This window comes from Saccopteryx leptura, chromosome 6 (genome assembly GCF_036850995.1).
Source record: "Saccopteryx leptura isolate mSacLep1 chromosome 6, mSacLep1_pri_phased_curated, whole genome shotgun sequence".
NCBI classification, from domain to species: domain Eukaryota; kingdom Metazoa; phylum Chordata; class Mammalia; order Chiroptera; family Emballonuridae; genus Saccopteryx; species Saccopteryx leptura.
In genome coordinates this window covers 11,696,674-11,709,712 of record NC_089508.1, presented here as the reverse complement: position 1 = coordinate 11,709,712, position 13,039 = coordinate 11,696,674, and the positions used below count along the sequence as shown (strand labels likewise).

The following is a 13,039-nucleotide window of genomic DNA, read 5'->3' as shown; positions in this document are numbered from 1 at the left end:
CAGTGGATAGAGCATTGACTTGGGATGCTGAAGTCTCAGGTTCAAAACCCCAGGGTTGCCGGTTTGAGTGTGAGATCATCGATATGATCCCATGGTCACTGGCTTGAGCCCAACAGTGACCAAAGCATGTGTACCGATGTAATCAGAAGGAAGGCTAGTAACTCATACCATCAGATCAGTTCTACTCACACTTTTGTGATCTGAGTCCTCACAAACACTTAGGACGTAGTGTTGATTTAACTTGAGTAATATCAGAATCTGTAGCTTAAATGGACTTAGAATTAATTCAGTTTACCACCAGTTCTTTAACTTTTCATTGACTTACGCTCACCGTTAGACTAAAACTGAACAGACTGACTCCAGGTTCATGTTGACTGGTATCTGATGCTTTAGTTCACAGGGATGGCAGTGTTTAAAATAAACCTGACTTTCTTTTTTTTAAAATATTTTTATTTATTTATTCATTTTGGAGAGGAGAGAGAAGGAGGGAGGAGCAGGAAGCATCAACTCCCATATGTGCCTTGATCAGGCAGGTCTAGGGTTTTGAACTGGTGACCTCAGTGTCTCCAGGTCTATGCTTTATCCACTGTGCCACCACAGGTCAGAGCGATAACCTGACTTTCAGTCTACTTTTATTTACTAGGAAAACACCAGTAAACATATTTTCAGACGAGATCGGGTGTGTTCAGGGTGATATGGTCGCAGACCCAGTGAACATATTTTCAAATCCCACGAAGACCACTCCATCACGAGTATAAAATGCAGTGTTGAATTATAAATTTTATTTATATTTAAAATGTGTACTTAGCTGATAAATCATATTACATAACCCTAGAAGTCCAAACTCAATTTGTCTGCTCGAGCGATTTTTATTTTAAAAGCAATCTCAAGTTTGATTTCTCCTTCTGACTTTTGCCTAATGGGTTGAAGGTGCTGGCTGCCCAGAACTTAAGGGATTTGGAGATATGTCACCTAACACAGTTAACATGGCCCTACCTGCATCCCTGCCTTCAAAAACTACTGCAGGGACTCCTATAGCACTGGGGTAGCCGTATATTCACAGTTTAGGATCATTCTAGACGGCATTATGGCATATTCCTCCAAACAGCGTTTCCAGGATCACCAAGTCTTATCTCTGTTAACTAAACACATGACTATTTAGCTCTGTGTGTACATGTACCCCACATGTCAGTATTCCCACAGTCATACCCAGAGGTTTGCAACCCTCAGTAGATAGCACCATACTAGTCACTGGGGTCCTGACATCCGGTAGGCTCGGCTTTCTGAAGTCTATTCAATTCCAGGTCTGTGTCCTCATTATCCTTCAGGTTCCGGTGTGGTCCCCCTGGGGCTCCCAGGAAACACACTGATGAAGGCCTAGCTTTTAAAAGTTAAAAAGATAGCCTGACCAGACAGTGGCGCAGTGGATAGAGCGTTGGACTGGGATGCGGAAGGACCCAGGTTCGAGACCCCGAGGTCACCAGCTTGAGTGAGAGCTCATCTGGCTTGAGCAAAAAAAAAGCTCACCAGCTTGGACCCAAAGTCACTGGCTCGAGCAAGGGGTTACTCGGTCTGCTGAAGGCCCGCGGTCAAGGCACATATGAGAAAGCAATCAATGAACAACTAAGGTGTTGCAACGAAAAACTGATGATTGATGCTTCTCATCTCTCTCCATTCCTGTCTGTCTGTCCCTATCTATCCCTCTCTCTGACTCTCTCTCTGTTCCTGTAAAACAAACAAACAAACAAACAAACAAAAAAAAAACCTGGGCTTGTCTGGCCAAGGCACATATGAGAGTTAATGCTTCACATATGAGAGTTAATGCTTCCTGCTCCTCCCCCATATTCTCTCTCTCTCTCTCTCTCTCTCTCTCTCTATCTCAATCCTCTCTAAAATAAATAAATAAATAAACTCTTTAAAAAAAAGGAAAAAAAGTTAAAAAGATATTACTGCTTGTCTGTATAGTGTACTAAGGAGGTGGATTTGCTGATGCCTGACTTACAGCTTAATTTCTGAAAGATGTTCTCAAAACCACCGTTATAGTTTTTGTAGCCCCACAGTCTCTCGTACTGTCTACCTTTTTTTTCAGTGAAGGTTGCAAGTACGAGCTGAATAATCCCTTTCTGCGGTGACCCCACGTTTACTGAAGGAGATGACTATGACCCAGGTGATGTGTCTGAAGAGGGGTTTGGGTGACGTGGCAGGGAGCTCACGGGGAGCAAGCTCACAGCCCAGGGAGCGGCCTCCACGTGGGGAGGAAGGTGTCATGCTGGATGGCTTTGCTTAGAAACTGCCTGGTAGAAATAATCTGTGTATCTGCAGATCTATGCGTTTAACTAGGACGGCAGTTCTGCAAAACAAGAGATCCTTATACGTTTGTGCAAAATGAACATTTGGGGTATCTTGCAATCCAGCGATTATCCCTTTTACATTCAAGCCAGCGTGACTTTGCCGGTGCCTGTTCAGGGTAGACTGCTTAATCAATAAATTGGCGGCAGGCTGTGTGCCTCTGCTGCGGCTGAGATTGGGATTCTCTTTGCTTCCCTCTCTCAGGCTCCTTCCAATGAAGTTGGTGCTTCAAATAGGAAGTTTAAAGACCCAAAAGGAAGCCCTGGCTGAGTGGCTCGGTGGATAAAATGTTGGCCTAGAACAGCAAGGCTGTGGGTTTGATCCCTGGCCAGGGCATTCAGGAGAAGTGATCAATGAGTATACTGCTACATGGAACAATAAGTTTTGATGTTTATTTCTCTCAACCAATGGGAAAGAAATTTTTTTAATTTTTAAATAAAATATATATAAGACTCTAAAGGAACAGAGGTCGGATCTGCTAGGTCACTATTCTGGTGACCCTGGAACAAAGAGCCTTGCCCTTCTTAGGGCTGAATGTTCCAGAGGCCAGCGTGGGGGCCCTAAGAACTTTCTACTTGTGTGGGAGTCAGAGGATTTGTCCCCGAGGCAGGCCTTTGTGCCTGGGGACTGTTCTGTCCTAAGTACTAAGTCCAGAAAATACTTCCCTTAGGTTTCCATTTCAGAGGGGGCTCCCCTAAAACATTCTGTCCCCCATAACGTAGGAAAGACAGAGGTGGGAGGTCAGGGCCATTTGTCACAAACTCTGACAGGTCTCCCCAGCTTTGCAGTCTCTGCTGCCCCCTGCTGTTCAGCTCGGATTGTAGCCTCCCGTAACACCAGCCTTCAGTGAGACTCAACTTCAGTAAGTCACGAGCCCTCACGGGGTCCTTCATTCGGTTTACAAACCGGGAAGGAATTCTTAATACAGGCAGAGACTCAGGGTGGTACAGGTTCAGCTCCAGACCACTACAGTCAACGAGTACTGCGATACAGTGAGTGGTACTCTTATTGCTGGCGGAGGCTCTTGCCTTCAGTTTGTAAAATTGCAACATCTGTGAAGCGCAATAAAACGGGGTATGTTTGCCCCCATCAGCTGCTAGTTTGCAGCCCATGTGTGCCCAGTGAGTATTAAGGACCTGCCGCCGGCGTGGCAGGAGTGAGGGGGCCCCTGGGGTGGAGGTGTGCCTCTCTAAGAAGAGGAAAGAGCTTCCCTCTTGACGTGGCGAAAAGACAGCAGTCTCTAAGCCAGGAAGAGAGGTCTCCCCCGGAAACCCACCCTGAGGGCATCTTGGGCTTGACCTTCTGGGCCCCAAAGCGGTGAGAATATGAATTTCTGTTGTGTTGTTTGAGCCGCCCAGGCTGTGGTATAGTGTGATGGCAGCCTGAGCTGACTTATATGGGGACCCACTGTCCCCATTTGTCAGGGGCTGAAGGAGTTCCGGGGACAGTCCTGAGCAAACCAGGACCAGCCGGTCACCCTAATTGATGAACGGCGGCATGCAAAGTGTGCCGGCTTCCTACCCTGCCCGGCGCGTAGTGGGTGTTCTGGAAGGGCTAGCAATTACCTCATTCCTTCAGTGACTGTTGAGTGACCTGCTCTGTGCTAAATGGGGTTTCAGACTCTGGGGATACAAAATAGATCAAACCTGCACTCATGGAGTTTATAGACATTTATTGAGCGGTCCAACCAAATCATCAGGGTCTAGCAGTGACTGATTAATAATAGGAGCCGTGTCACAATGGGAGGACAGCGTTCAGACAGGGTCGGGCCCTGGAGAAGAGGCCCGTACGCACTGTGTCCTCACAGAAGCCACTAAACGAGGCACTCCAGTTTTTTCATGTTTCAAAAAAAAAAAAAAAATGCAGAAGCCCGAGGAGCTGGTAGTGGCCAGTGCCTGGTAAAAGACCCGAGGTGTCTTGTCAAATGGTTCTAGGAAATCCCAGCTGCCCCAAGTTTTTCTTTTTGACTAAGCAAAGTCCTTGCAAACTATTTGGAAGTTTCCCCATCTTGGCCACAAGATAGCAGAGAGCGTGCTTTGGTCAGTGTGGTATCAACCAAAGGCTTTTGTAAATGTCAGCGATATTTTATTAGGAAGTTTTCATGAATGCACACAGAAGGCCTCATAGATCCTGAGTATTTATATATCTAGAAGTTTCCTTTTGTTGGACTGGCATTAGTGGACTTCTGTGCTCTCTGGGACTTAGATGCAAATTCCAGCAGGGGTCGCTGTTCCTCAGTATGTCACAGGCAGCGTGTGGAGGCAACCGGCTTGATATGAGTTAGGAAACACATGTATCCAGCACTTCCTACATGCAAGAGTTTGTGTTATTTTACACCTATCTTCATCCACTCTTTGTTCGTTTAGAAATATTTATTAAGGTTCTACTGTTTTCCAGGCATTGATGTAGGCCAGGTAAACTGATGAATATATACTATAATGTCAGGTATTGATAAGTGCTATGAAGTGAAAATAAAGAGGAAGGAGATAGTGTGCTGAAGGCTGGTATCTGAGCTGGGTTCCCCACGGAGGGCTTCTCTGAGGAGGTGACAGTTGAGCAGAGACCTGAATGGAGTAAGGGAGCAAGACAGGCATCTGTCCGCCTAAGGGAAGAACATTCCAGAAAGAGGTCCTAAGAAGGGCAAATGCCCTGAGATAGGAATTTGGTTGGTGTGTTTGAGAATACGGCAAAGAGGCTCCGTGTCTGGCATGTGGGGAGCAGGGCACAAGGGAGGAGTGACTGGGATTGGTCACACAAGGCTGTGTGGGCCAGGATACCTCGGCTCTTGTCCTGTGAGTGTTGGGAAGTGGTCAGAGCAGTGACTCTCAGTGCACACTGTTCATTAGAATCACCTGAGGGGCTCTCATTCCCATGCCTGGGCTTCACCCTTGCCAGCTGGGATCAGAACTCTGGAGTTGCAGCCTAGACACACTGGGTTTTTTCTAAATGCTCCCAGGGGTTCTAATAAGCAACCACAGCTCAAAGCTACAGCATTTGATCTTGTGTGAAACTACAATAAAAGCTGCAGAAACATGATGCAAACACTATGATTAATGATACCATGTGCCTTTCTGAAAAGACAACGTTAGATCTAGTAAGTGCGTGGGAATACGGCATGGGTCATTGAAGACAACTCTTTAAAACTATGAACTTCGGCCTGGCCAGATAGCTGTTTATTAGAGCATCGTCCTGATACACCAGGGTTGTGGGTTCAGTTGTGGGTCTGGGCACATAGAAGACTCAATCGATGAGTGCATGGATAAGTGGAACAACAAATTGATCTCTCTCTCTCTCTCTCTCCCTTCCCATCTCTCTAAAATCAATAATTAAAAAAAAACAAAAAAACTATGAACTTCAAGTTGGAACACCTGCCTCCCATCAACCCAAATGCATCTTGACTGGAGAAAATGCGGTTTCTAAAGCACCCCAGGTCACGTGATGCTCTGCTGACTGGTGTACTAAGCATGGCGAGATCACTGAAACACAGGCCTGTTTTGTTCCTGTATATTTTTTAGAATGAGAAGTTTAGATCTAGGCCTCTTTGAGACAAGGTTTGGAATTTCCACAGTTGATCATTCTCATCCCCCTGCTCCCTCCCTTCCTTCCTGTCTGTCTCTCTCTCTTTAAATAAATAAAGGCTTACTACAGGGATGGAGGGCCCATTACTGCTGAGCGCTTACGAACCACAGGAGGAGAAAAAGTCAAGGCAGTGTGATTTATGACATTGTCGCTTATTTAAGAAATGAAACATAGCTGCTTTACCCTTTACAGCCATGAGCATTCAAGCTTCTGTGTTTGTTAAATGGGTAGATGTAGTTTTTTCCTACAGGGAGGGCAACTAGAGATGCAGGATCAAGAGGGTAGTTAATAGTTCTAGGAATAAAACAGAGCTTTACCACCTATATCTTCATTTTTATTTTATTTTATTTTTTTACAGAGACAGAGAGAGAGTCAGAGAGAGGGATAGACAGGGACAGAGAGATAAGAAGCATTAATCATAGACCGAGCAACCCCTTGCTCAAGCCAGCGACCTTGGGCTCAAGCTGGTGAGCTTTTGCTCAAACCAGATGAGCCCTCGCTCAAGCTGGCGACCTTGGGGTCTAGAACCTGGGTCTTCCGCATCCCAGTCCGACGCTCTATCTACTGCGCCACCGCCCGGTCAGGCATACCACCTGTATCTTGAGGCCTTTTAAGAAACTACCCCTTTAAAAAGACTACTTCTCAGTGTTTGCATTGCTTCGATCAGCCAGCCCTGGGGGCTGCCCCTGTTGAACCTCAGTGACGGACACACGTGGTAATCTTGTACTTGTTACTTAAAACATGAGAGCGCCCCAAATCCATAGGACAATAAAAGTTCTACATCCTGAAGTCATTCACTTAGCCCTACGAAGACCTTACTGAGAGAGGATGGTTTATGCTGATAAAATTTGGCCCATTAGAAAAAATGTATTGCTGAGGTTGCCAGTTCGAGACCCTGGGCTTGCCTGGTCAGGGCACATATGGGAGTTAATGCTTCCTGCTCCTCCCCCTTCTCTCTCTCTCCCCCCCCTCCCCTCTAACAATGAATAAAAACTTTAAATTTTTTTATTTTTAATAGAAACAAAGTATTGGCCCTGGCCAGTTGGCTCAGTGGTAGAGCATTGGCCCGGCATATGGACATCCCAGGTTTGATTCCCGGTCAGGACACACAGAAGTGACCATCTGCTTCTCCGCCCCTCACTGTCTCCCTTCTATTTCTCTCTTCCCCTCCGCAGCCATGGCTCAGTTGGAGCAAGTTGGCAGGTCAGGGCACATGGGAGAGCCTGTCTGCCTCCCCGCATCACACTTAAAAGAAAAAAAAGAAAAGAAACAAAGTACTTCCTCTGAATTTGTCAGGCATAACCCTATTTTGCCAGTATCTCACTTTATTCATAATTCCAAACCTCAAGGGCATCAAGCACTGCCACATGAGGCAGGTTCCACAGTATGAGGCAGCCGGTCCAAGTGCCAGGTTCAGTAGGTGTTAAACCTCTTTCCTTTCTTTCCCTCTAGCTGTCTATCTAACAGCCATCTAACTTCCTGTAGGAAGGCAGCCGGTCCAAGTGCCAGGTTCAGTAGGTGTTAAACCTCTTTCCTTTCTTTCCCTCTAGCTGTCTATCTAACAGCCATCTAACTTCCTGTAGGAAGGCAGCCGGTCCAAGTGCCAGGTTCAGTAGGTGTTAAGCCTCTTTCCTTTGCTTTCCCTCTAGCTGTCTATCTAAACAGCCATCTAACTTCCCTGAAGGATCCATCCTTCACCAACCACATCCTTTCTACTTAATGTGCACAATTTGATGGTTTTTAGCATATTCGGTTTTGGAACATTTTCATTGCTGTGAAAAGAATCCTCACGCCCAGTAGCAGTCCCCACTCGCCCACTTCCCCTCTTCCCAGGCCCTGGCCCCACCATCTGTTTCTGTAGATGTGCTGATTCTGGGCATAAGGTAGCAGTGCAGTCACACATGTGGTCTGTGACGGGCTGCTTCCACTCGCACTGTTGTGCGGCATGTCGTCAGCGGTCCGTGCCTTTTTACTGCTGCGTACTATTCTGTTGTACGGATGGAGTTAGTGGTCCTCTTTACGTCTCTAACAAACCCACTGTGAGTACCCCCGTGTGTGGGGCACCAGGCAAAGGCAAATGAAGACAAATCAGGCGGCCTTTGCCCCAGAGGAGCTGAGATAACCCCCTCACCCCCCTCACGGGGTGAAGAGCAGACCCCGACACCTGCTATAAGAGATGCGAAGAAGGCCCTGGCCGGTTTGCTCAGTGGTAAGAACATTGGCCCAGCATGTGGAAGTCCCGGGTTCGATTCCTGGCCAGGGCACATAGGAGAAGTGCCCATCTGCTTCTCCACCCTTCCCCCTCTCCTTCCTCTCTCTCTCTCTCTTCCCCTCCTGCAGCCAAGGCTCCCTTGGAGCAAAGTTGGCCTGGGTACTGAGGATGGCTCCATGGCTTCCACCTCAGGCGCTAGAATGGCTCCAGTTGCAGTGGAGCAATGCCCCAGATGGGCAGAGCATCGCCCCCTGGTGGGCATGCTGGGCAGATCCCAGTCGGGCGCATGTGGGAGTCTGTCTCTCTGCCTCCCTGCTTCTCACTTCAGAAAAATCCAAAAAAAAAACCCAGAAGAGATGCGAAGAATGCAGAGGGGAGAGGACATCCATGTGTGGGGAGAGGAGGAAGCTAAAGGTTTGAGGGAGAAGTGGCACTTGCAGACACACCGGGAGGATCTGTCAGATACGGGCAGCGCTCTCCAGGGCAAGGGGACGTGCCAGACGCAGAGGCACGGGCGCCCAAGTCCAGGAGGGCCGAGGAGCCAACGCGGGGTGCTGGGAGGGAGGAGGGAGAGGAGGCCGGGGCACAAAGCGCAAGGCAAGGGCTGACATGAAGACTCGGGTTCAGTTATCACTTTATTGTTTAAGGTTTGTCCATTATTGAGGAACACAACATAAAATCAATCAAAACTTATATTAGTTCCTAAAAATAGTTTTCCATTCGGGGCCTCTGTTGCCCTTCAATAACATCATTCTGAAGGCTTGACAGGCTCCAGCCTCAAATTCCTCACACAGAGGTTCTTTCCCTGGGGACGGAAGCCCAGGTGAACTTCTTGCTCCTTAAACGGATAGGCGAAAGGAAACCTCTACGGCAAGTAGACCTTGCTCAGCAGAGCTCTGCCTGTGCCCGTGTAGTTCTCAGAGCATCACACAGGGTCTGTGGGAGACCAGGACACGGGCAGGGCCAGCAGGCTGCCATGGAAGACCCCCTCTTGCTCCGCCCACTCTGCTTCTCGCACACAGGGACCCGTTCACGCTCGGAGAAGCAGCAAGGAGGCGGCGTTTCAGTAGTAACCGCGGCATACCGTGTCCATGGACGACTTTATTCTGTAAGAAACAGGAGGAAGTCGGTGATCCCTGTCAGCTCCGGAGACAGGGAGACACACATGACCCAACTCGGAGCAGGCGGTCGTGTAGGACACCCCCGCACCCTCCCTGATGCAATCGCCACTGAGAATGCATCTCCCTCTGCTGCCCCCAGAGAGGAGCCGCAGCCAGCCCCCTCTGCTCTCAGTGACAGTGACCCTCCAAACGCCACGTGCTGACTTACCTGTCAATTGGATAAGGCTTTTCACAAAGGTTGACCAGCACGTACAGATGTCTCAAAGCATACTCATACTGGAGGGAAACAGACCAAAAGACACAGTCAAATGTCATCACCTCACCACACAAGTTACTCTTCATTGGGGGATCTGAACAGTGATTCTTGGCCTTTTTTGGGCCATGCCTCCCCCACCCACCTTTTAATAATCTAGTAAGATTTATGAACCCCTCCCCCACATGCACCTGAGTGGGGGGGGGGGCGCTGGCAGGCCTCCAAGCGCACTCCCAGCCCCAGGTTAGGACACCTGGACACCTGGTTGGAAACCCCCACGCCCCACTCCACAGTTGCCTAGAGCCACCCAGCCACCTGGCCTTTATTTCTGGGAACCTCATTCTGGGAGGGGCACACCAACAGGAGGTGACTGAGACAGATGGTAAGTGAATGCTAAACTGGGCTGTACCAAAATAACCGGGGATGCTTATCTTAAAAGAACCTCGGGGCCCTGGCCGGTTGGCTTAGTGGTAGAGTGTCGGCCTGGCGTGCGGAAGTTCCGGGTTCGATTCCCAGCCAGGGAACACAGGAGAAGTGCCCATCTGCTTCTCCACCCCTCCCCCTCTCCTTCCTCTCTGTCTCTCTCTTCCCCTCCCACAGCTAAGGCTCCATTGGAACAAGGATGGCCGAGGCGCTGGGGATGGCTCCTTGGCCTCTGCCCTAGGCGCTAGAGTGGCTCTGGTCGCGACAGAGTGACGCCCCGGATGGGCAAAGCATCGCCCCCTGGTGGGCATGCCGGGTGGATCCCGGTCGGGCGCATGCGGGAGTCTGTCTGCCTGCCTCCCTGTTTCCAAATTCAGAAAAATACAAAAAAAGGGGGGGGGGGGAGTTGAGTCACATGACTAGTAAACTACCCATGGGGACAATTAAGACTGTGCAGGGCCAGGATTTATGGTCAGTGAGCTGGATGACCTTCTTCCCCTCATCCCTGTCAAAGTCCTCTCCCTGAAGGAGCCTATTGTTTCCTTAGCCTGGGTGGAACCTTCTACAACAGAATGCATCTGATGTGGATCCCGGCGGACAATACTAATTTAGCTTTAGAATTTAAGAAGCAGGAAAGGCCCCGTGGCCCGTGGAGCCAGGGGCAGCCAGGCGGTGGCAGGAGGAGCCAGGGGGAGGCACGGAGAGCCAGGGGCGGCGCGTGGCCCCAGCCAGCGTACCGTGGAGGAGTGCCAGTTGAAGCAGTGCGTGCGGAAGTGGCCGACGGCGGCCTGGTAGCAGTCGTGCGCTGTGAGCGGGGCTCTCGTGGACAGCAGTCTCTCCACCTCGTCACTGGACTTCGTGACCAAGGAGACAATCTTCTGCACTGCCTTCTCCATGACATTCCTGCTCTGTGAAGAAACACAACTTTTCAAAACGTGTCTGTCTCAATGAAGCCTCTCTTGGAACCCTGGATGGGTTAGAAGCTTCTCCTCACTCAGCCCGCACCCTGGAATGTTAAAATGGGTGCCAACCGATGTGTCTGCAGCAGGCAGATGTGACAGGAGACTCCTGTGACAGCTGAAAACCTTTAGGAATATCCTGTCTTTTGGAGATCTCCTGGCATGAGAAAAACACCCCTGAGGGCAGGCCCACTCTGAGAAAAGAGGCATAGAAATTGTGCCCCAGATAGCCTGCTGTCCCATGAATGGTGCTACGTGTTCACAGGTGCCTTTGCCCGTTTCAGAGACCATCAAAGGTCACCCAGAGGGATACAAGGAGGATACTGTGTTCCCATATGATGAAAACCTACATCATACAGAAGATGCTTCTTCATTAACCAAAATTTACAATCAGGTCTCTGAACACTCTACCCCACCCCCAAACCCAAATGATACAAAGACTCGCTGCCCACATGTGTCAGACTAGTGGTTCTCAACGCAAACTGGTCCAGAACCACTGGTTCCCCAGACCTGTCGGATCTGCACAATTTCCCTCCTTTCCCAACTAACTGTATGAGGTTAGGTTTTCCTCAAATACTTCAGCCAGAACAGAACCCAGCAGGGCGAATTCAGAGGCAGGTACAAGGACCCAGCTGCCTTCCATTATGCTGGGCCAAAAAAAGATATGTAAAAACATAAAGTAGGCCCTGGCCGGTTGGCTCAGTGGTAGAGCGTCAGCCTGGTGTGCAGGAGTCCGGGTTCGATTCCCAGCCAGGGCACACAGGAGAAGCACCCATCTGCTTCTCCACCCCTCCCCCTCTCCTTTCTGTTTCTCTCTTCCCCTCCCGCAGCCGAGGCTCCATTGGAGCAAAGATGGCCCGGGCGCTGAGGATGGCTCTGTGGCCTCTGCCTCAGGTGCTAGAATGGCTCTGGTTGCAACAGAGTGATGCCCCAGATGGGCAGAGTGACACCCCCTGGTAGGCATGCCAGGTAGATCCCGGTTGGGTACATGCAGGAGTCTGACTGCCTCCCCGTTTCCAACTTCAGAAAAATACAAAAAAAATAATAATAATACAAAAAAACCCCAAAACATAAAGTAATACCACCCATGGCACCAAAATTGGTTTTATTTTAGAAAATGGTATTTTTAAGCCCTGGCCTGTTGGCTCAGTGGAGAGAGCATCAGCCCGACATGCAGACGTCCTGGATTTGATCCTGGGTCAGGGCACACAGGAGAAGCGACCATCTGCTTCTCTTCCTCTCCCTCTCCCCCTTCTCTCCCACCTGCAGCCAGTGGCTCAACTGGTTTGAGCACCGGCCCCGGGCACTAAGGATAGCTTGGTTGGTCCAAGCCTTGGCCTCAGGAGCTGAGGGTAGCTCCAGTTGATTCGAGCATCCGTCCCAGACGGGAGTGGCCAGGTTGATCCCCGTCAGGGCTTTTGTGGGGGGATATGTCTTTCTATCTCCCTTCTTCTCTCTTAAAAAAGAAAAATGAAATTTTTCATAAAAATACATTAACACAAAATGGGTTTATTGCTGTCATTTCTAAATGAGTTAATATTTTTAAAATTTCAGTGTTCATTTCCAATGCAGGAAATACTGACATAACTCACACAAACATTAGCTTTTTGGGATGAATAATCTAAGTGTGTAAACAGGACTAAGACTAAAAAAGTATGAGCCCTGTTGTATTACACTGTCCTACCGACAAAAAACATGTCCTGGTTAATATATCACTATAGAATGAAAGACCAATTGTCAGGATCATTAACGGGTGGGGCAAAAGTAGGTGTCTAGTTGTTCCTATGGAAAAGAATACAATAATTAATACAAAAACAAATTGTTTCGTGTACTAATGACTGTAAGCCTACTTTTACCCCACCCTGTATATGAATTTAAAACAGATCACAGAGATTTTTATCTACCCCCCCCTCAAAAAAAACACCTCAGAACAAACTCAGTACGTCAGTCCCTGTGCCGCCCGACGCGGGCAGAGTTAGCAGAGCTGCTCTGTCGGAGGGACAGCCGGCCCCACCCCGCATCCCCCTGGGCACAGAGGCCCTCACCCAGCATCCCCCTGGGCACAGAGGCCCCCACCCAGCATCCCCCTGGGCACAGAGGCCCTCACCCAGCATCCCCCTGGGCACAGAGGCCCTCACCCAGC

The 13,039-nt window shown here is 49.2% G+C and overlaps 1 protein-coding gene across 1 annotated transcript in view; it reads right to left on the bottom strand.

The window, feature by feature from the left end:
* Positions 1-9,061: 9,061 nt before the first annotated feature.
* Positions 9,062-13,039, bottom strand: part of LGMN (legumain) — a 45,451-nt gene continuing 41,473 nt past the window's right edge. Inside the window, exons 12-14 of the mRNA XM_066342780.1 lie at positions 10,675-10,845; positions 9,470-9,537; positions 9,062-9,246 (exon numbers count right to left, since the gene is read on the bottom strand). Of these exons, the coding sequence (XP_066198877.1) occupies positions 9,204-9,246; positions 9,470-9,537; positions 10,675-10,845 (282 nt within the window). The 3' untranslated portion in view covers positions 9,062-9,203. The remainder of the gene's footprint in view (positions 9,247-9,469; positions 9,538-10,674; positions 10,846-13,039) is intronic.